Below are 21,603 nucleotides of genomic sequence, written 5' to 3'. Positions count from 1 at the left end.
CATGGACTGAACTTGTCGACATTGCAACATGCTTCTGGAGGAAGATCACACATTTGTTCTCTTCCTACCTTTCCTAAACATCAGTGTGGGCCTGGGAACTTCAGGTGACCTCCTGGACTCAGAGATGCCACCACGGCTGAGCTGCATGAGCTGCACAGTGGACCTTGCAGAAAATGTTTGTGCATCTGTTTTCCAAGTTTTTCTGTAACGTTATGACCTTGCTCCTTCAAGAGTTTTCTGAGCAGTAAATGCAATAAATGATCGTGCTGTGGGAATTGCAAGCAAGGTTAAAGCACCATTACCCACCGGGCTTAGTGACAGTGACAATATAAACCAAAGTTCTTCGCATGGAAGGATTAACTTCCCCCTTTGGGGCTAGGTCATATGACCAATGTAATAGAAGACACTCTCGAACTTTAATCATAATTAAACCACTGCCACAAAGATATTTCTACTTATTACTGGAAATTGTATTATGATTTAACTCCCCTGACATCATTTCACTAAACCACTACAGCATTAGGTTTATTAAAATGTGGGATATTTAGCAGCTACATTTATTCAAATAATCTGTAGTGTAGTGGGGGGGGGCAGTGTAGCCTGAAGGTGGCTATTTTAGACAACTATTAAAGACAATTTGTAACAACAGTAAATTCCTTAGTTTTAAAAATCAATACCAAGGAATAATAAGGCTACATTTTAAATGTGATGTCCAGATACAACCTTCTAAGGACAACTGGGGTTTTCTCCCAAGCCTGATCATCAACGTGGCAGCCATTATTTATGTTGCTTACTAACTCTCAGTAGAAGTTAGATAAACCTTTACTTAGCTTCATATCCAAACGCTGATGGACATAAATATAATTCTACACCCCCCCCCCTTTCTGGCTCTTACATCAATGGAATTATTGTGCATATTCATCTGCCATGGATAGGAGGCTCTCTCCCTAAAGCAGTTCCTACACTCCTTTAAATATATGCTATTCCTATTTATCTCTTTGAAGAAGAATGAATCACATCTGCTGCTCGCAGCTATCAAAACGTAATTTCATCAAGCAGGCTCAGGAATGTACACATTTCCACAGCTCTACACTAGGAGGCAAGTTTCCCCCACACACCAGCCTGCTTCACTCTTAGCTGAATTGTGTGTAACCAAAAGATGTTTTGCAGCTTACCGCCATTGTCAGACAGTTTCCTTACATCACAGTTAAGAAAAAGCAACACACATACCAATGTTAGGCTGAAATCCTTCACACGGGCTTCTGATACTGTACTGAGAGCCTAATGTTGATTTAAAAGTGGTTACAGATATTAAAATAGCCTATTTCCAAAGTTATTCACATAATGGTCTCAAAATGATTTCCCCTCACTAATTTGATTACCAGATATGTAAAATCATAACACTGGATTGTTTCAAATGGCCATTTCAGTGAACAAAAGTTATGTGTGAATAATAATAATAATAATAATAATAATAATAATAATAATAATAATTTATTTGTACCCCACCCATCTGGCTAGTAATTATTATCATTAGTAGTAGTAGTAGTAGTAGTACCCTCGCCCATCTGACTGAGTTGCCCCAGCCACTCTGGGTAGCTTCCAACATATATAAAAAGATCCCTTCAAGCTTCCAGCATGAGTCTGAACAAACTGCGGGAGGCAGTGGAAGACAGAAGTGCCTGGTGTGCTCTGGTCCAGGGGGTCACAAAGAGTCAGACACAACGACTAAACAACAACAAGAAAACTTAGGACATGCTCATGAAGTTAACATGCACTTCTGGGTTTGACATGCTTGTAATCCAAAACGTATGAAAACCAAGGTACTACTCTATTAGGAACACCACACTTAGTTCTTATTAAGTTATCGCCACCAGTAGTATATATGTAGAGTCAGGCGTGCCCAAACTTTTTTCACAGAGGGCCAGATTTGATGAAGTGAACACATGCATGAGAGCTGACCAAAGTTGTTGTTGACCTTTTTTTAGAATTTTACCGAAGGAAATAGACTGCCACAGGGGCCAGATTAAACTGACCAGCGGGCCAAATTAGGCCCCCGAAACGGACTTTGGACATGCCTGGTGTAGACCAATAGAGTTAATTTGGGTATAGGAAATTGCTACACCCAGTCCTTGGTGCCTTTCATCTGGCTTGTGGCCTCTCCTGTTAGGCACCACCCCCTTCTCTGAGTACAGTGGTACCTCGGGTTAAGAACTTAATTTGTTCCGGAGGTCCGTTCTTAACCTGAAACTGTTCTTAACCTGAAGCACCACTTTAGCTAATGGGGCCTCCCACTGCCACTGCGCCACCAGAGCATGATTTCTGTTCTCATCGGGAAGCAAAGTTCTTAACCTGAGGTACTATTTCTTGCTTAGCAGAGTCTGTAACCTGAAGCAGTGGTACCACTGTAACTGCCTCCCCAGGGGTGGAGCATCCCATTTTGCTACAGCCTGCCACCTCCCCCTTGCTGTCATCCCCTCTTGGTGCTGCCATGTTGTTCTGCGGCTCTGTGTTCTGTGTTCTCACAAGATCTCATGAGATCTCGTGAAGTCTGTGAGATCTTGAAAGATTTCACCAGACACTGGTGCCACCGCTGGCACTGGATGCAGTGGAGTAGGCAGTGGAGGCAAGGCAGGCGCCCTTCTTGGGCTTCTGCCGCTCAAGGTGGGTGCCTGACCTCATTAGTGGGCTGCGCCTGCTCCCTCCTCAGTAACTCCATTCACAGCAAACAACCTATCTCTCATTCTCTCTCTTTCTTCTCTGCAAAAGTGGTGGCTGCCATTAGGAGAATGACAGATTTGGAGGTAAGCAGGCATGGAGAGCAACTCAAAGGCCAACCTGTTATTAAGGATCTGAGAGGGGAGGAGTGTATAATTGGTGAGAGACCAGAAATGGAGCACGTGGCCCCTAACTGTTTAGCCGTACATGAATGTGGCCCTCAACATCAACAATTTCTCCACTCCTGACTTAAAGAGCTGTAATCTTATTGAAGTCAAGGTTCTTCTGTTTAGCAAAGTTATGATCAGATTTTAGAAATATTATTCCAGATTGTATTTTCTGTTCAGATCTTAATGGGGGAAATGTTCACAGAAGTTTGACTAATGTTGTGCATTACGTTTCACTATCTCAAATTTGCATGTTCAAAATTGCATAAAATATTAACTGCCTTAGCAAATAGCATGACACCCCATGATTAATTGCTTACTGACAATATGACTTTATTGCATCTGTTCTGCAATTTGTAGCTTCACATTGTGTTTATGATCTAATGTGCAGAAGACAGAATTATTTTGTTTTACTGCCAAAACATGTTGGAAATATATACAATTTATTTTGAAGAAGGGCATTCCATATGTATTTGAATAATAAGAAAACTTTCCAGTGGAAATGTTTTCATAGTTACATAGTTAAATTTTCAGGAAAACATTCTAAATTTTCGATATACTTATTTTTCTGGTTAACAGTAATAATAAAAATATGGTCAGAGTGATGTGATATATGGAATCATCTCAATTTTCCCTGCCCCCAAATTAAATAGTTGTGTCAAATTAATTTGAAATTTAATAGCTGTGCATGACAGTGATATTGCCCCTATCCATCTTACTCACTGGATGGAACTGTCCTTCCTCTGGGTGTTCCAGCTGAATATGAGTGGTTGTAAAATTTGGCCTGGGCTAGAGCCAGACTTGCCATGTTTGTATTGGGTTCATTGAAATTAAGGGGATTTAAGTTAGACATAACCAATATGTGCAGGCCTGAAAGTCATGGTCAACTCTCAGGTTGCATATTGGATACTGATCATGCCACTCCAGCCACTCCTCTCCAGTATTCTGAAATAATAATGTGGGCTGGCCCTATGCAAAATTGCATGCACATTGGGCATCAAGTGAGCCTAGAAGCAGAATGGGTACTGCCAGGCAATAGACAAGCATCTTTCCTAGACGGCCTGAGCCCTGTGTACCTGAAGGAGCATCTCCACCCCCATCATTCAGCCTGGACAGCGAGGGCCTTCTGGTAACTCCCTCATTGTGAGAAGCAAAGTTACAGGGAACCTTCTCGATAGTGGCTCCCACCCTGTGGAACACCCTCCCATCAGTTGCCAAGAAGATGAAGGGATGTTTTTATATAAGTATTGGAGCCTCAGCTTCAGGATCTGTCCTTCCAGTGACCACTCAGGACTGATTTTCTTCAGAATGGATAGGTTTGATCTTCCTGCAGTCCATGGGACTCTCAAGAGTCTCCTCCAGCACCATAATTCAAAAGCATCAATTCTTCGGCGATCAGCCTTCTTTATGGTCCAGCTCTCACTTCGATACATCACTACTGGGAAAACCATAGCTTTAACTATACGGACCTTTGTTGGCAAGGTGATATCTCTGCTTTTTAAGATGCTGTCTAGGTTTGTCATTGCTTTTCTCCCAAGAAGCAGGCGTCTTTTAATACCCAAATTTAATTCACTGCAAAAGTCTGACACAACTTTAGTTCTTAATGCAAACCTGTAGGGAAGTTGAGACCAATAAAGACTGAGGGCCAAACAGTGGTCTAGGTAGAAGAATGCAGAGAGACAAAGGAAATGAAGCAGCAGCAGCAGAAGAGCAAATCTTCCTGATCATAAATGATAAGCTGTACACCTAGAAGTTGGACACGATGCTCTCTCTCTCTCTCTCTCTCTCTCTCTCTCTCTCTCTCTCTCTGAACCCCAGGGGGAATATTAATATTATTTATTAATATTATTTATTACCCAGCCTTCTCCAGAATGTCCAGGGGAAAAATGCAACAAATTAAAATTCAGAATTGAGAACGGTTAAAACAGGAATAGGGTGGGCCCTTAAAAAGCAATTTCAGACGTCAAAGACCAGGGTCAAGGATCTCTTTAATAAGAAACTCCACTAAAAACAATATCCAGCCTGATTTTCATCCGCTTGGTTGGCCCTCAACTACACATTTTAAGCCAGAAAATTATGAAAAACAATAGCTGGGAAATGAATATTGTCATGCTGGCTGCACTTCTTGCCTTGTTCATACAGTGAAGAAGTGCACAAAAATACACAACAAAAACACTGGGAAACTTTTGCCACATCAGATATTAGGCCACATTCATTAATGGAGACAATTTCATTTATAGCAGCTCTGTCACTTTCATGGTAATGATTGATAACTGACCGCAATTAATTCAAAGTGTAAATGCGAAAAATAAAAAATATCAAGCTCGTTAGCAAATAGTTTATGCTGTGATTATGATGGTGAATGGATCAGAGGCTAAATGGAGCCTGGCCTAAATTGAAATGAAGTCAACCACCCCTCTGCCCCATACTGTATATTTGGATACACAACTGCATGAAAAAACACAAAAGAAAGAAAAACTCCAGTGTTTACTGCAAGCAACTTATAAAAGGATAATTGCTGCTGTTTTTGTGATCATTGCCCACTGTAGAGTTAGGGTTAAGCTTTTCAACAGTTTTCATCTATTGAGGGAAGGTCAAGGGATGCAGTTCATGAAAGCATCTAATACACAACCATAGAGGTGTCTCAAGGCAAACCCACCTAGTTGCAAACTCAGTGGGATGAAAGAGAGTCATGTCAAACCCCACCCCCCTTGTCTCTCTGTGTGTGGCAAATCATTGTCCCCCTACCACATAAATTAATCAATTTAAATAATAAAAATATATACAACAACAGCTTTTCAAGTACAGCCATCAGGAGGCCTGTATGTATGATGCCGTGGTTTTTGTGATCTTTGATCTTTTAAGCGAAAGAAGAGAAGAGTTTGGATTTGATATCTCACTTTATCACTACCTGAAGGAGTCTCAAAGTGGCTAATAATCTCCTTTCCCTTCCTCCCCCACAACAAATACTCTGTGAGTTGAGTGGGGCTGAGAGACTTCAGAAAAGTGTGACTAGCCCAAGGTCACCCAGCAGCTGCATGTGGAGGAGCGGGGAAGCGAACCTGGTTCACCAGATTACGAGTCCACCGCTCTTAACCACTACATCATATGCATCTGGGGGCTCTGTTTGGACCATCCATCTCACCTGTGGTTCTGCTCTAGCAGAGTTCATGTAATGAATTGCATAAATTATACTCCCATCAGGATTCCCTGCACATCAATAACATTAGGATTAAGTACTATGCATGGTCAAAGCATATGCCAAGTAGTTACCACCAAGGATGTTATCACAAGAGTACAGTCATATGTAATTATTCCAGAAACTGAGGTAAGTATGAACTGTATCTTAATAAACAGGATAGCGGTGTGTGAATAATAAAGCTAATGCTGAAAATCTCTCTCGCACTCTCACCCAGCATGAATGATTGCTGGCTTTAAGATTAGCTGGATGAATTTTCTCTCACTGTGCATGCCTTTTCATTAGGCTAGGGTAATTGTATAACTCTCTTGTCTCCTTGCAGGCTGGCAACACTTGGAAAATATAACAATGTATCTCTGGCGCACTGGTTCATTAAGCCTGGAGAACATTTAACTCATTCTAGAACACAGTAGGCTTTTGAAACCTAAATACTAAACTTGGTATCAGCAGCAAAATACCAATATCAGGAGGCATCGACTACTAGATGCTATGCAGCTATTAACCAATGATTCATGTGAACCTGGAAACAAATGGCCCAAATTGTTCTCACCATGGGGCAAAACACTCAAATCAAGGGAGAACATCAGCAGCACAAGACATGAAAGTGAGATTGTATCAGAATTGGCATTTAAAAGGCAGGCAGCACGGCTAGTTCGGCTGCGCATTTAATGTTTGCAAAGCTACAAACAAATTTATATAAAAAGTAATGCCCCTGTTCTTTGTTTCTGAAATGAAAACAATTTTTTCCATACCAACTTAAAACATACACTCACACCTACATAAACCTTGAAGCATCTGCCACAGAAAATGTGCAGAGTGATTGCTTGTTAGATAGGGGGGAAATAGAATTTGCCTATAACAAACAAAAAAATGAGCGCACAAGAAAATAACAAAAAGAAAAAGGGTGGAAGTTGGATAGCTTTTCCCATTTAAAGCTTCTCAGTTCATAGCATTAAAATATTGTTCCATATACTGAAGAACAAACCATTGTACTTTGTTAAATGCCACTTAAATGTATAAGTAGCATTGAATAGAGTAAAGGGGGGGAGCAAGGGGGCAGGGGGCAGGTCTTTGACCTTTCGATTATATTCCAGAGGGGTTATACCATCAGATAACAACATCACTGTATCAGGGCAACACAAAGACATACATTTTGGTGGAGCAGAATCCATTTTGTCAGCTGAAAGAAACTCTTTCCTGACACAAATGAGTTCAAGACAGAGTGGAGAACCTTTACAGCAAGCTGGGGACTTGCTAAGGCCATTTCAGAAATTGAAAAGAACGAACCAAATTTCAGCTATTTAAAAATAAATGAATGCGTGAAATCAGTATCTCCCTCTTGCATATTCATGAAACTTCAATTGTCGTCCAGCTTCAAGAGCACATTGCATTCAATTATTTGAAATTTCAGAATTTCAAATTTATTCCAGCTCCTCAGCATACATTTTTTCTGTGCTGATATTAGCACCAATGTGAGTACAGTTGCACTAATTTTCAGCTTATTTTAAGGACATGGTGGCATGGAAATTATTGAGTCATCATGGATGTGTTGATACAGAATATGGGATCTGTAATCTCTAGATAGTTTGAACGGCAGATTGTGAAAAAATGGTGAAGTCAACATAGATTAGAGGGCTGACATGGTAGGAATAATAATAATAATAATAATAATAATAATAATAATAATAATAATAATAATTTATTTGTACCCCACCCACTCTGGGCAGCTTCCAACAAAGATTAAAAATACATTAAAATCCACAAATCATAGTGCCCTTCCCCACCCTGTGGGTACTGCTTCTGAGATATCACTGTGTAGTAAGATAGCACACCTAAAACCTAGACGTCTCCCATTCCCTAATCCTGATGTGAGTCAAAAGCATCTGTCTATTCAGATTAGTCTTTTAGCAAAACTATATTAGCAAAGAGTCCATCATTTGTGATTAATATTACATGTTCTAATTCATTTTACATGACACATTTGGAATTTTTTCTCTAACGCAGAAGTACTCACATGCAGCATCTTCAGACAAGGACTACAGCAATTGGGACCATTCCTTGCTGAGGACTCAAATTTATTTCTGGATTTGTCACACAGTGTTAAAGCCAGTACTCAACTCTGTGCGATCAAGGCTAAAGGGAAAGTGTACACAGGTAACACCGCTGCAAGACTGTCTTTTTGTCGCTTAAACCGTCACCTCTAGTACATAAAAACACAAATACTGGATTGTTCCATCTAAGTTGCTTAAAGAGATAATAGGGTTTGCCTGGGAATCCATAGACTTTATTGACATTCTGGCAATTTAATTACTTGCATTTAAATAAGGTTACCACCATTTAGAAAGTGTTGCTTCCACTTTCTTGGGTTATTATTCTAATAACATCCAGAGGTGGTTTAGACCAAGGGTGGAATTGTAACTCAGAAAGAAAGAAATTGCTTGTGGGCCATTATCCAGCTTTTACCACCTTGGTCAGAGGCCAAGCAAACATATGGCCAAAATGAATGAATGAATGAATGAATGAATGAGCCATTCTGAAGTCTGCTGCAGCGATGGTGTGTATACATACAATCTTTTGATAAAAATAATTTTTTAAATTCTAAATATTTATGCTGTTTTCTGGTAATTAATACACATAAAATATTAATAACTATACACCCCCTTGAGTTCCACCCTAGTTTAGACATTAGATTTCCCAATGTATTCTTGCCATATCATACAGTACTTCCTCCAACTTATCCTCCTCTCTCTCAACCTGAAACGAAAGCCCTCTTATTTTAGCTGCAAAACCCGCAGCTTTCCCTTCCTTGAAGCATCTGGGGGGTGGGCACAGGGAAGAGATATTTTATTTCTGCTAGCACAAGGCTGCTGCCCCTTTTTGTATACTGTGTGCCAATTTGCACAATGACCGCTCCCCACATCAAATGGGGGCGCCTTTTGCGTGCAGCACCCCAGATCTCAGTGTGACTCCTGGTAGTTCAGGCTGGCTTCATCCTCCCCAGGCTGGATACCTGGAGGTCTCCGCCTACCTCAGCCAATCGCCCAATTCCGCCTGGGGAGGTGTTACCAGGGGAACAGCCAGGTAAGGGGAGAGATGGTCCTGCCCACACAACAGAAGGTGAATCTTACCTGCGAAGCGGCAGTCGGCTCCAGAGCTTCTCCCACCCTCCCCTCCCTCAGTTAAGTCTTCTTTTGCAGGTTAACCTCTTCTCCACAGGTACGCAGGCGCTGCTATGTCAAGGTCGCAGTTGAAGGGCCGGAAAGGAATTTTCCTGCACTGGCAGGTTTTGCCTTTCCCGTACCAAATGTCACAACTTTGGCGGTTTCAGGCCTTGAGTGGAATCCTTTAGTCTATCTTCCTAAATGGGGGAGGGGGTAAGTGGTAACCCACGCCCCCCTTGCGGTTGTGATCCCAGGGTTCCCCGTTAAAGGGGTCTTGAGGGGAGGCATTGGCCATACGCTGAGAGGTTGTCATTGCTCTCCCCTCCAACGGTGCCAAAATGGGGGGGGGGGCTCTCTGCTTGAACATATGTTCTCCAGAGCCAGCCGAGCCCAACATTCTGGATACCTCTGAAGTCTCCCAGATCCCCGGCTGGGGACTGGGAAGAATAAACGCCCAATACCTGAGCCAAGTTCTCCCTACATCTGAAACTTAATAAAGTTGTGGCCAATTTTAACCCCATAGCACGTTGTCTTGAGTCATTATTCCACTCGGGGGTCGCCTGGGGTTGGGGGGACTCCATTGCCTGTCCACGCAAAGGGTGGGGAACCTATGCCCCTCCAGGTTGGACCCCGGCTCCTATAAGCCCCAGTGGACAGGGAGGTAGGGAATTGTAGTCTGACAACATCCTGAGGATGTCCCCCACTCTGGACCACATTCTGCACAGTGCCGGATTTACGTATAAGCTAAGCAAGCTATAGCTTAGGACCTCACTCTCTTGGGCCCCCCCAAAAAACTAAAGGAAAAAAAGTGGATGTACATTTCCAAAATATAAGATAAAAAACAAATAAAATAAAATAAAACCTACATACAGCAACAGTGTTTTTGTGTTGTGTAGGTTCCTATGGTGTAATTAATGGGCCCTGCATATAGCATATATTCAACACAAAAAACAGCGGAACAGAGGACAGCTGGACGTATAAAGGGCCCCATTACCTTCAATAGTTTAGGGCCTCATCAAACCTATGGTAAATCCAGCCCTAATTCTGCAGGAACAATTGTCTTATCAAGCCATTTAACAACACTACAAGAATTCAAGAGCAGGATATTAACATGTTTATCGTATGTAAATCCCACTGAGTTGAACAACAGTTACTCCTTAGTAAGTCTGCTTAGGACTGCAGACTTAGGTTTTCACCTTATTGATCTCAATTCTCCATATGCTCACCATGTGTCTAGGTGCATTATTTCACAGTTTCAAAAACCACAGTTGTTCTCAGGAACCAGACCTCCACGTCTGCCAGAGCATTTGAAATCGATAGCCAAATCTATAACATCAAAGAGCTTTGGAGCTTTTATGTCTGCAGTAAAGAAGCAGCTTCTCACAACAGTAGCCCCCCACCCCACCCCCGTGCCACACAACATGCTACTTTGGAAACTTGGAAACTCTTCAGTAAACTCTTCCCTAGTGCAACAGCAGGAAAAGGTGAAGCCATGTAGGAAATAAGTAAAGTATAGTGAGTACACATACGAGCTCTTGTACATGCATTTTTTATTTTTTCACATTCCAGGCTATGTGCAATTCTGTATTATCAAGGCCAATGTTACCAGGCCAAGCTCAAGGTGTTGATACTAACATATATGTCCCTATAAAGCTCAAGACTCGGTTTCTTTAGAGACAGCTTTATTCCTTCTACACCCAGCTGTGTCTGCAGGAGTCTCTCCTGCAAATTCCAAAGTTATCTAAGCCAGCTCTGCAGTAACTGACAGCAGGGCTTTTAGTGTGGCTGCCCCTGTTCTGTGGAATAGCAGTCCTGTCGAGATCCAAGACTGCACTTTCTGGAAATGGCTGAAGACATTTTTGTTACAACAGGCTTTCCCAGCTGGATAGATGGGTCTTTTCCACAAGTGTCCATTTGTTTTAAATCTATTGGTTGTCTTTGTATTTTTAATTGTTTTAATTGCTTCATGTAAATCACCTGGATATGGAGTCTTCAAAGGCAATTAGCAAATTAATTGTAACAATAATAATTTCAATGCCTTTAGGAAACATCACTGTAAAGTGATTGCCCTTTAGTTACTTATATTTTTTACACTTCTAATCAAAGTACATAGCTTTTGATTGGAGTCAGAAAAACTATTTTCTTTAAAATTAGTCTGCTTCCTATATTATGAACCATATTCATAGGCTGGGGAAAATCTAAAAAGAGAGAAAATGCATGTGTTACCATTGCTAGTGAAAGGATCTTCAGTAACCACACCAAAGAAAATAATTGTGTCTGAATACAATAATAATGAAAATACGGTTGCTGCACCTTTCCTTCTGCCTTTCCTAGATGTCTGCTTGTTTCGCAGCGACTCCACCTATTTCGCTGAGAAGCGCAAGCCATCATCGTTACACCTGATGCTCCGTGCCATTTTATATGCCGCCACAGAGGCGAAGGACGCACACACAAAACAATACAGGCCTACCTATATAGAAGAAGCAAAACAAAAAAGCCATGTCGGGATGGGTGGGCAGGGAAGGCTTGAAAATGCAACTCACCAGAGTTGGGATCGGAGTTGCCGTCCGCTTCGGTCCTCTTGTCCGGTGAGGCCTGGTCGTAGAATTCGTCCTGCGGCTGAACCAGAGGGAGAGGGTGTGAGATCAGGGTACCACTACCCACAGGCTCATGATCTCCTAGACCACTGTCACTGCAGCTTTCCTGGGAGCCATCGGGGAGGTGAAACGTAACACGGCGCTGGGACTACAAAGAAGAGCACAGGACACGCTGGATTAGTGCTCTTCTTTTACCTACTGGAACTCTCTTTTAAAATGTATCTTATTGCCTTTTTGTCATTCCCCGCCCCGCCCCCCAACCATCACCTCTTTGCTGCAACCCAGGAAAGAAAAGAAAGCATGTTGTCATGGGCAACTTCACTTATTTACTGCACTTATTGACTCCACCTGGTTTTGACAGTACCTGTCTCCTCCCTTGGTGGACAGTACCTGCTCATACGCAGCCAGTGCGGAAGGAACAGAGCCCTTCCATAGGCCCCCCTCCCAAGTCCAGATGCCCAGAGACCTCCCAAGAGCTGCAGGTCAGAAAAAGAGGCCTAGAAAAACAGATCCAAGAGCATAGCTGTCAACGTTTCCCTTTTTTAAAGGGAAATTCCCTTATTCCAAATAGGATTCCTTGCAAGAAAAGGGAAAAGTTGACAGCTATGTCTGAGAGGGAGGGAGTGAGGCAGACCGGGAAAACCTGCTATGGATGGCAGCTAGGGAGCGTAAAGGGGATCCAGGAAACAAACACAAATGGGGGGGGGACCAAAAGGAGGGTGGGAATCCCTCCCAAGAAACCTCCTACCAGTGGCTAAGGCAGGAAATGGAACTGGGGCAGGTTTGCCCCTCAAATGTTTTTTTTTTTTAACTTCCTGGGTGGAGACAACCTACATCATGGATCCCAATTCTCCCCTACAGGAGAAGCTGCTTTCCATTCAAAAGGCACATTGTTTGACCCCAGAAAACACCTGGTAGTGGAAAGACTCCTTCCACAAAGCCTGTGGAGTCACTACCAGGTTTTTGGCTTTGCAAAAAAAAAAGTGAATGGACTGACTCCACATGAGACAGATTGGAGCGTATGGGATCTGAACCCGATTCAGCTTTACTTGCCAGCTACCAGTGGCGTAGTGTGGGGGGTGCAGGGGGGGGCTGGCCGCACCGGGCGCAACATCTGGGGGAGTGCGCTCGCACTCGCAGCTCTCTGCCTGAGTGCTAAAATCCACGGGTTAGGGGGCGCAAATTACTTGCCTTGCCCCGAGTGCTGACAACCCACGCTACGCCACTGCCAGCTACACCTGTCTGGGTTATATACTGATTTAGCATGGGAACTGGCATCCCTGTGGAAAAATTCCTGCTTTTTTGGTCACGTTCTTTCAGTGGCACGTCATCTGGTAGTGAGCTTCCCAGCCTCTTACAATGGGATAGCTTGAATCGCATGGCATGTTCTACCAAAGGAAATGGCCTGGGCAGATAGGAATGGGTCAGAAGGAGGGAACATTTAGTCCAGGCCTTCCTGTGCAACTTATTTGAGAACCATATCTCACAACTTTGCTAGTGTATCCTTATTTTTAAACAACAATAATAAAATTCTGAAATTGTTAGTAGTTTAGGGTAGCAAGATGAAATGTGACATAGCAAGGCAAAAGGTATGCATGTGGGTTATCTAAACATGAAAACGTGCTTCTAAGAAGTATTAGTTTGTAGTTAACATTTCATCAATACATAATATTTCAAAAACTCTTAGCAACAGACACATGTAACAACAATTTGCCTGCAATCTGCTGGAGGAGAGGAGATATCTATCTAGACAGAACTACGTAAACCACTTTGCGATGTATAACGCAAGATAGATCAGATTACTTGAAAAACCAAATAAAAGTGCTCCTCTTATTCTCTACTAGCATTACATAGAATAAATTAGGTTTTGGGTTTTTTCCAGGCACTATGGGAAGGATTAAAGGATATGTAGAATAAATTGTGTCATTGCTGGGATATATTCTAGTAGTTCAGAAAGGCAGCTTTAAAAAGAAAAAGAAAGAAACTCCCAGTGGGCCTTAATATCAAGGATTTCAGTCTCAGTCAGAAAAACTTACATATATGGCATCAAATTTAACTTACTTATCACAAGGGGCAAAGAAACAGCACAAACGCAGCAAGCTTTGGCTTACTTTCTTTGTACAGAGAAGCAATATCCATATTATGAACACTGACTTGTGTCACTTTTTGGCTTCCCAACTCCTGAAGGCTGCAATTCTAACCCCTGGTCAGCATTAGCAGGGCTTAATGGATTGGTGGGGAAACTGCCACAGCTACTGTCTTGCCACTTGTGCTAGTCAGGGTGGAAGGTGACTGGGGGTGGGGGATCCATTCACTGTGCCAGGACTCAGACAAGGGCAACAGCTCAGGATCCAATGGATACTGTGCCATGTGCCACTATGTGCCACTTTATCACCCCAAATGCCCATTTGGGGTGTTCACCCAGCCTAATACTGGTCGTACCTTCTGCCTATCCACCATTTGGGCAGACATGTTTGGTTGCCCCTCACCAGCAGAGCTTCTGGTTGCAGAGGTTGGCAAGAGTTGGCCATCTAAACCCATTCCAACAAGGTGGATTGGATTGGAGTGGGTGTGTGTTGGATATCTCTGTTAAGATGCTTTCCCTGCCCTTTCCTTTTTTAAAAAAAAAATACCAACTTTATATTCCATGTGTATGCAGGACAATATTTTTAGTCTACCTGCTGAACCAAGGGCTAGATGTCATGTGACATTAACTGTGTTGTTTGCTCTTAAGTGCTTTATTTTTCTTTCAGAAACAGCGCAGGTCTCCAATCTAGACTGAGGCTCTGCCGTGGGATATGGGGAACCTTTAGCCAGTTGCCCACACACCACAAACCAGCCCAGCCCACAGTCCTGCACTTTGCACGAAGATTGTGTACATTGTAGGACTGGACAGAGTTTATGAAATAAGACGAAGTGCTTAATGGCTCTCAACCCCTTGAAGTCTCTTGCCTTGCTTTTCTATTAGAAATGTGGCAAACAGAGCATCACACGTCAGTGTGCGAGCCATGAACTTGGAGCACCCTGGTTCAAATCTCACCTAAAGTAGGAACCCAGCCTTATCACATCTACACTATGGGGATAAGAATACTAACCAACCTTACAGGAACAATGGTAAGGATTAACTGGGATTATGTATGTGAAAGTGCATTGCGCACATTAAAAACAAATAAAAAAATGTTCCTTTATTTTGCTATCTATTGGACAAATCAGAAATGTGTTTTTTGGCTGGACTTCAGTAATATATTATCCTTCCTCTGGAGATTCACCAAAGTCAGAGTCCAAGCATCTCCCAGAAGCCATGTAAGTCACTTTTTATTTGCATTGGGCTGAGGAAAAAGGGATAAAGTAAGAGCATAATTATAGATTATATGCTGTTGAGATCAGGCAGATAAAGAAATTTGATCAACAATTCTATACCTTCTTAGGTAAAGAGGTAGAGATACCCCTGCCCGTACGGGCCAGTCGTGTCCAACTCTAGGGTTGTGCGCTCATCTCACTTAAGAGGCCGGGAGCCAGCGCTGTCCGAAGACACTTCCGGGTCACGTGGCCAGCGTGACGAAGCTGCTCTGGCGAGCCAGCACCAGCGCAGCACACGGAAACGCCATTTACCTTCCCGCTATAAAGCGGTACCTATTTATCTACTTGCACTTAAGGGTGCTTTCGAACTGCTAGGTGGGCAGGAGCTGGGACCGAAAGACGGGAGCTCACCCCACCGTGGGGATTTGAACCGCCGACCATGCGATCGGCAAGCCCTAGGCACTGAGGTTTTACCCACAGCGCCACCCACGTCCCTACCTTCTTACTCATGAGTAAACCTAATGGAACTCAGTTGGGCTTAATTCTCAGCAGACATGTATGGGGTGAGGACATAGGCTGGATCCTAATCCTGTTCAGCCAAGTCTTGTGACCTGGAAACCTGACATAAATTAAGAAGGCAAAAGGGGTGATATCACTCCAGGCTTATCCACACCTCCTCTTGCCCTGCTGCTTACAGCAGGCAAAGACAGTAGTACTTCAGAGTTCAACTGGAGCAAACAGCAATTTGGGGTTTTTCCAGGCATTCCCTGGGAAAGAAGCAGTGGGAAACTGCTCATACCTGTAATTTCTAGGCATGGGATAAGCAGAAGTGTGAAAAAGCCCCCCAACATTATTTTAAAAGCATGTTTTCCCTCTGCTAGAGTTAGGTCACTTCAGGCATCCTTGGCCTGCTCCTGGATTGAGTTTGTATCTGGTGTACATTTCACCAGATTATCTTATACTGGGCTTTCTTTACACCAGCTTCTTGTGCACTAGATTGCTCTCTTAAATGTTTACAAGTAGGATTTCTCCCTTAAATGTCTAAATGTACATTTTTTAATGTAGCATTGTGTATATGTGTGCTCTTTTCTCGGAAAATATTGCTAACATTGTTTGAATAGGGAGTTATTATGCTCTACTTGTCAGAGCATATTAGATTTCATGAAAAGACTGGTTTTTGTTATTAGCTATTGTGAATATTTAAAAGGATGCTCCTTAACTTATCTTCTTCAAGTTATGTCACACTTATTGGTTGCACACACAGAATTAATAAAATCTCTCTCTCTCTCTTCTTACAAATTGTCTATGCAATCTTCTTCGCTATACTTGGAATCATGAAAAGTGGCAGACCAAACCAAAATCAACTCTCAGACTGGAGAGAGACAAGCAATTGTTAGTTTGAGTGTTATTGTTCGAAAAAGTTAGGACTGTATGAAGAAAGCATTGTGGTTTCTATGTAAACCTTTCTAATTTATAAAAAGTTTCACATACCATTTCCCCCAAAAAGAGGGGCCATGAAGTTTTGTATGTGCCATTATCTCATATCACTTCACATCTTGTATATATTTTAGATTGCAACTAGAGATATGATCTGGGCCTGCGACAAACACACATTTGCAAGCATACATATGTAGAGGTCAGAGTGTTCGGCCGCAGATTCCTAACTAAGCACCCATGGGTAAACCTGTGTTTGTTGCTGCACGTAATCACATAAAGCTTGTTGGGTTGGAGATTATAGTGTCAGCAGAACAAAAATGTATGTGTACACCATAGGAAATGATGTCTATTGGCTATACCCTCAATGTTGGTAACTATTGTCCTGGGATGAGATATAATCCACCATCTGTGTCATTTCCTAGTGATTCCACCCTGGCTCAGAACCCCAGAGACCTTAGAATTCCTGGTTCCCTACAATTCACACAGAGATAGATGCCAGACCAAGTCACACACACACACACACACACACACACACACACACACTCTTAAAGCAATAAACCCAGAGAAGGTGAGGTTGGACCTCGAAGGTTTACATTTCCATATTTTCCTGAGCCAAATACCCCCCCAAGGGTCTGGTCTAGAAAGAAGCCTTTTGCCAACACAGATGCCTTGAGGTGCTCACCTATGCAACTTATTTTAATATTTTCTAACCTCCACCCACTCCGATACATTCCATTAAACAGTGAACCGCTAGTTCTGCACTGTATTGGAGGGGGGAGAGGGGAGGGGTGTATCCTATTAGGAAGAAAGCACATTGGGAGGTGGGATTTTATCTTCTTATGCAGCTTGACCTGACCATGGGGTTGCCTGCATGAGGGCAGTTCCGGCATTTTGGCCAAACATCTACTTGTCTCCTTACATACATAATTTTATTTGTATGCTGCCTTTCCACAGTTCAAACCCTGCTCAAGGCAGCTTACAACATGGAAAATCCATAACTACTGCATAACAAAAGTAGTCATGAACAATAAAGCATTAAAACTTTGAGTTTCATTCACAAACCAAAATAGTTGAGAAAGGTATGTATTAAACAATTAAGAAACAATGGATATCATTTTCTGTCTGTGTGTGTGAGAGAGAAAAGTTTTGTTCTTTGCATCAAACTTGCCTGAACTGTGTGACAATTCCCAATCGAAAGGTGACACTTCAGCTACTGACAGGGAGAGTAATATTTTATATTTTATTCCAGCTATTCAATTAGCAGAAAATCATCTTTTTTCTTCCTTAATAAAACACCCAGTATCTATCTACACTTGTCTCAACTGCAAAGTGAAATAAATTTCCCTTTAACAAGCAAATAAAGTGGTACAATTTAATCTAATCTAACGCCTTGCTTTATCTTACTCAACTGGGAACCAGCTAATGCTAATAATTTCCTCATTTTAGCCTTTTAAAACAAGAATTAATGTGTCTGAAGCTTAGGAAATCAATTCCAGTCTTATGCTGAGGTTAAATTAGCATTAGGTAGTGATGGGTAAGATCCTGACCACTTGTGCCATATGAAGAAAAAGTGAGGATGCAATAGAACACCCTGGTTTTCATTCTTTCATTCGTGTGAGAGTTGTTTGAGCTAACTGGCTGATTATTTTGAAGGAGTCTAACATAACTGATAACTTTTGATAAAACATAATTCAATGGGATCCTGTCCCTATTACCCACGATGCAGCATAGCTGGAAATTAGGTTCATGTCCTCTGGTACCTGAGATATTTCATTCCCTACCTCTGATGCTTGAGGTACCCTAATTGTTTTGGGTTTTTATTTAAGGATTCATGAATGTTATAAGAAGCCATTACAATAACATGCAAACATTCCCATTTGCTGAAAAATGTCCACCAAATTACACATAGTGGGAGGAACTATATATTGCAGCCCCCGCCACCCTGCATCTCACAAACACATACGCACACCTGAGTCGCTGAAGGTGGAGGTTCAGCCACCAGCTGTTAGGAACTGCGTTTTGGTCTATACTACAATGTTATCCCTCAAATTTAATAGCTTAGGACCAAACCAGGTATAACACAGTGCATCCTTGCTTAGGATCGTCCCATTTTATATAGGTTTCACGCTCTCCCAGAGTATGAGTTCCATGATCTTCAAACCAGTCAAGCTAATTCACCTCTGCATGCACATACCTTCATACATGCACAAACAACCCATGGGGCATCCTAACAATAGAATGATTTAGCTTGGTCTACGACACATAGTGACATAGTGCAATGTCTGTCCCAGAGTGGTAGTATGCAGAAGTAATTTGGTGTCATAGTCCCGTGCTGCCCAGCCACGGCAGAGCTCAGTGGCAGGAGAGGCCAGCCAACCAGCCACGGCTCAGGGGGGTCCTTGCCTGGAGGCAGAGTCCATATGCAAGGTTCAGTCAAGTCCTAAGGTCAGGAGTATCTCGGTTCACGTAGTCAGATGGTCCAGGGGTCAAGAAAGCCGAGAGCCCAACGTCAAGAAAAGCAAGAAGCAGCAAGGTCTGGCCAGGAACAACAAATGTTGCTTCTAGCCACTGACTGAGGTTGGAAGCAAGAAGGCTGATCAGCAACAGGTGGAGTCACTCTGCCTTCTGTTCCTTCAGGCTGCTGCTCAGCAGGTAAAGCCAATTCCTGGCCCATGACACTTGGATGAATAGGACATTCTCAGAATGCTTTGGTTTTCCTTAAAACACCCACATTTGGGGGTTTAGCGCTGGTTACCACTAGCAGGAGGGACGTGGGTGGTGCTGTGGGTTGAACCACAGAGCCTAGGACTTGCCAATCAGAAGGTTGGCGGTTTGAATCCCCGCAACGGGGTGAGCTCCTGTTGCTTGGTCCTGCTCCTGCCAACCTAGCAGTTCGAAAGCACGTCAAAGTTCAAGTAGATAAATAGGTACCACTCCGGCGGGAAGGTAAATGGCCTTTCCGTGCGCTGCTCTGGTTCACCAGAAGCGGCTTAGTCATGCTGGCCACATGACCCGGAAGCTGTACGCCGACTGCCTCAGCCAATAAAGCAAGATGAGCGTTGCAACCCCAGAGACGGCCATGACTGGACCTAATGGTCAGGGGTCCCTTTACCCTTTACCTTTATCACTAGCAGGAGAACAGCCAGGGGAAGCCTGCTAGGTGAAGCTGGGGCTCTGTAAGTAGTCTTACAAACAATACTTCACAGGATTGATTTAGGTGACAGCATGAAGAGGGACAGATGTAGACAGGAACTGATGTCTCAATAGTATTTGCCCTGTAGGGAAAGCACCACTTAGACTCCACTTCAAGCAGCGAAATGTCACTGGCTAACAGTGATACTTCTATTGCATTGACCTTGTTGGAGTGAGGCACTTGAAGCACAGCACAGCTTAAGTTAATGACTTTTAAGTCCCACCAGTTTTAGCGAGAAAGAATTAAGGAGTATGCTTAAGGAGTCAGTGGGATTAAACACCCTTCCCTTCAGCTGGACTGTGCCCTACCTCCGCCTCAAGTTCGATCATCCTTTCACAATCAACCACTTATTAAAACAGTCCAGGAATTTCCCAGCAGAAAGTCTCAAAGCTACAACTGATACCCATTTAAATTCCACAGAGCCTTCCATGTCTACTGATAGCCAACCACAGCTCATATATGAATTTGTAACTTACTGTAAGTCCTCTGGGTAGTGTATAATACAAAAGTATTTTTTTAAAAAGCAAGCAAAAGCAAACACATATAGGCGCAGAGATAGACACAATAAAAAATAGAAGAGATAAAGGCACCACCAATAAGCCATAGATAAAATATCAAAAATAGCTTAAGCATTTTAAATGCCTGGGAAAACAAAAAGGTCCTCACACGGGCAGAAGGCAAGCTTCTTTGGAAAGGGCATTTCATAACGAGGGCACCAGTGCCAAATAAACCCCCATAGCAACTGTGCTAATAATTTGACTTAACTGGTCAGTTAAAAATAAGCTTTTCTGGTTTGGTTGGATACTAAAATGAAACTTATTTTTTTAAGAAATGGGATTCATTTTTCCCATAGTGAATAGTCTTTATAGGTCAAGAGGATAAGATTCAGAGCAACCATTGCTTCTTGCCATCTGTGGGACATTCATAATCTGGATGTTGTTTTATAAACAACTTATTATGTGCCTCTAAATGTCACAATATGGAGAAAATGTAGAAAGTAGCATTATTTGTAATGAGAGTCATATTTATCAATACAAATTGTGGTCATAGCGATTTAATTAGTCACAGTGCAAAATTACAAATCCTGCCAATGGGAGTTTGCTAATTATATTAAATACTAGAGAAAGGTCCATGAAATTGCCTAAGCAGAAGGGAAGAGAGGGAGGACTTCAGCCTTTTCCACTTACCTATGCTCTTCTACATCCCCTCACTGGAAATATTTCCTTTACTCTCTTTCTCCTCCCCCCTCTGTTGCCATTTCATTCTGGCTTCCTCCTCTCAACGCCTGGCTTGTTCTTTCATCATTCTCTCCAATATCCCCCAGGCTAATTTATGACTGGCCTACAGGGCCAACGGCAAGGGTTGGCATGGTGGGACAGCTGTCAAGGGTCCACACCTCAGCACGGAAGCCCCTGGACCTGTTCCTCCATTGCATGCTTCAAATAGCAAGAGTCATGAGAAGGAGGGACAGGAGATGCCGCTGATCACGGATGCTCACAGGTTCCCTGCCTGGCAGGTGACAGCAGTGATGAAGAAGAAGAGGAGGAACACCAGGGATAATGGTGGTCAGGAGGTAGATTCATGGAGGGAGGGGAGCCTGGAGGTTTTCTTGCCAAAAGGCCCTCTGAAAACTGAACTGGGACAGTTGAAAATATAGCCATTGCGCCATTCCTCCTGCACCCCCACACTCCAAAGTCAAGATACACAGCACCCAAGATCAGACCAGCATCTGAGACAGAAAATCCCAGAAGTTCCTGTCACTCTGACAGTAAATGTGTCTACATTTACTACTGCTGCTTAAGATTTTAGTGCTGCTTCATGATGCCCAAAA

At 42.8% G+C, this 21,603-nt stretch overlaps 1 protein-coding gene across 9 annotated transcripts in view; it reads right to left on the bottom strand.

Annotated features, from left to right (window-relative positions):
• Positions 1-21,603, bottom strand: part of PCDH9 (protocadherin 9) — a 737,830-nt gene that overhangs the window by 234,544 nt on the left and 481,683 nt on the right. For 5 of the 9 annotated variants that reach the window (XM_028728398.2, XM_028728399.2, XM_028728400.2 and 2 more), the window contains one exon: positions 11,789-11,990. In XM_028728398.2, the coding sequence (XP_028584231.2) occupies positions 11,789-11,990 (202 nt within the window). The remainder of the gene's footprint in view (positions 1-11,788; positions 11,991-21,603) is intronic. The other 4 variants (XM_028728401.2, XM_077927786.1, XM_028728404.2 and 1 more) reach the window with 1 other exon arrangement.

Source organism: Podarcis muralis, chromosome 4 (genome assembly GCF_964188315.1).
Source record: "Podarcis muralis chromosome 4, rPodMur119.hap1.1, whole genome shotgun sequence".
NCBI lineage: Eukaryota > Metazoa > Chordata > Lepidosauria > Squamata > Lacertidae > Podarcis > Podarcis muralis.
The sequence above is the reverse complement of the archived record's forward strand: the minus strand, read 5'-3'. Positions and strand labels throughout refer to the sequence as shown.